A 1,584-nucleotide genomic window follows, 5' to 3' on the forward strand; every position below is an offset into this window, starting at 1 on the left:
CCAGCTTGGTGAATATCGTTGCCCCACTCAATTGATCTAAAACATCATCCAACTGGGGAATAGAGAACCAATATCTCACGGTGATCTTGTTGATGGCCTTACTATCCACGCACATCCTTCATGAACCATCCTTCTTAGGGGTGAGTAAAGCTAGTACCGCACATGGACTCAAGCTCTCTCGAATGTGTCCTTTGGCTAATAATCCCTCCACTTGTCGCCTAAACTCTTCATGCTCTTTGGGGCTCATGCGATAGTGTGGTCAGTTAGGTAGACTCAATCCCGACACCAAATCAATTTGGTGTTGTATGTCACGAAGAGCAGGTAGCTCATTGGGTAATTCAATCGAAAATACATCTGCAAATTCTTCGACTAACCCCTTGGCTTCTTCTGGCACCTCTTCTATCTTCTTGCCTTCTTTACTCACTAGTAAGTACCCACAATCCGCTTCTAGCATCTCCTTAATGAACTCATGTCGAGCCAACAATGTTTGACCCGTCCCGATTGAAGGTTTGGGCCCTTCGCTCGGATCGGGTAGGAGAGTGAGCTTCACATTGTCAACCAAGAAACAGTATCTGTTCTTCCTTCCGTCATGATGCGCATTCCTATCATATTGCCATGGCCTCCCGAGTAGTATATGGCACGTATCCATCGCCACCACGTCACACGACACCTTATCCTTATATCTTTTCTCAATTGAAAAATTCACAAGGCAACGTTTAGACACAATTACCTCATCCCCTTTCTTCAGCCACTCCAAGCGATATGGTGTAGGGTGCTTCTCCGTTGCAAGGCCCAACTTCTGAACCGCTTCTTCAGCCACGACGTTCTCATAGCTGCCCCCATCAATAATAAGTTTGCACCCCATGCCTCTAACCGTGCAAATTGTGTGGAAAAGATTATGGCGCTGCCCGTCGTCTCCCTCCACCTTCGGTGGCGTATAATATATCCTTCTCACCATCAATAAAGGAGTGTCATCCCTAGTGGCAAATTCTTCGTCGGCCCTATCGAAGTCGTCAAAATTTGCTTCTTACTCTTCTCCATCGCCTTGCTCATCGAAGGTTTCTACTGAATCGACGAGTAGGGCCTTTCCATACTTCTCTCCCTTGCGACAATCCACCATTCGATGGCCCATCTCTCCACAACGAAAACACTTGGGCTCGGTTGCAGCCCCGGGTTGACTTGGCTGCCCATGGGTGTGGGGTTTTTACTTGGGCCGGTCAATTGGGAAGGGACCTCCTGAGCTGTGAACGGAACCTTTGACCGGTTGTAGCTTCCACTGCCGCCACGTCCAAATGAGTTGAATGAACCACGTGCCAATGCCTTCTCAATTAACAATGCCCTTTGGTGAGCCTCCAACACCTTGGCGGGGTCAAAGAGCTTCAATGTGTCTTGAAGTTATGGCCGCAAACCCCCAATATACCGGGACACTAATTGTTCCTCCGACTCTAGCAAATCAACTCGTGTCAATAATTTGTAGAACTCCTCCGTGTATTCATCTACGGACTTCGAACCTTGACTCCAATTTTGTAGCCGTTGATACATGGTTCATAGGTAATTGTAGGGCAAAAAGGCGGGTCGCATCTT

The 1,584-nt window shown here is 47.8% G+C and overlaps 1 protein-coding gene across 1 annotated transcript; it reads right to left on the reverse strand.

The window, feature by feature from the left end:
* Nucleotides 1-259: 259 nt before the first annotated feature.
* Nucleotides 260-958, reverse strand: LOC148586246 (uncharacterized). Its single transcript, XM_088515525.1, has one exon. The coding sequence runs from the start codon at nt 956-958 to the stop codon at nt 260-262; it is 699 nt and encodes a 232-aa protein (XP_088371651.1).
* Between the last annotated feature and the right edge of the window lie 626 nt (nt 959-1,584).

This window comes from Corylus avellana, chromosome 4, assembly GCF_965113065.1.
Source record: "Corylus avellana chromosome 4, dhCorAvel1.hap1.2, whole genome shotgun sequence".
Classification (NCBI taxonomy): domain Eukaryota; kingdom Viridiplantae; phylum Streptophyta; class Magnoliopsida; order Fagales; family Betulaceae; genus Corylus; species Corylus avellana.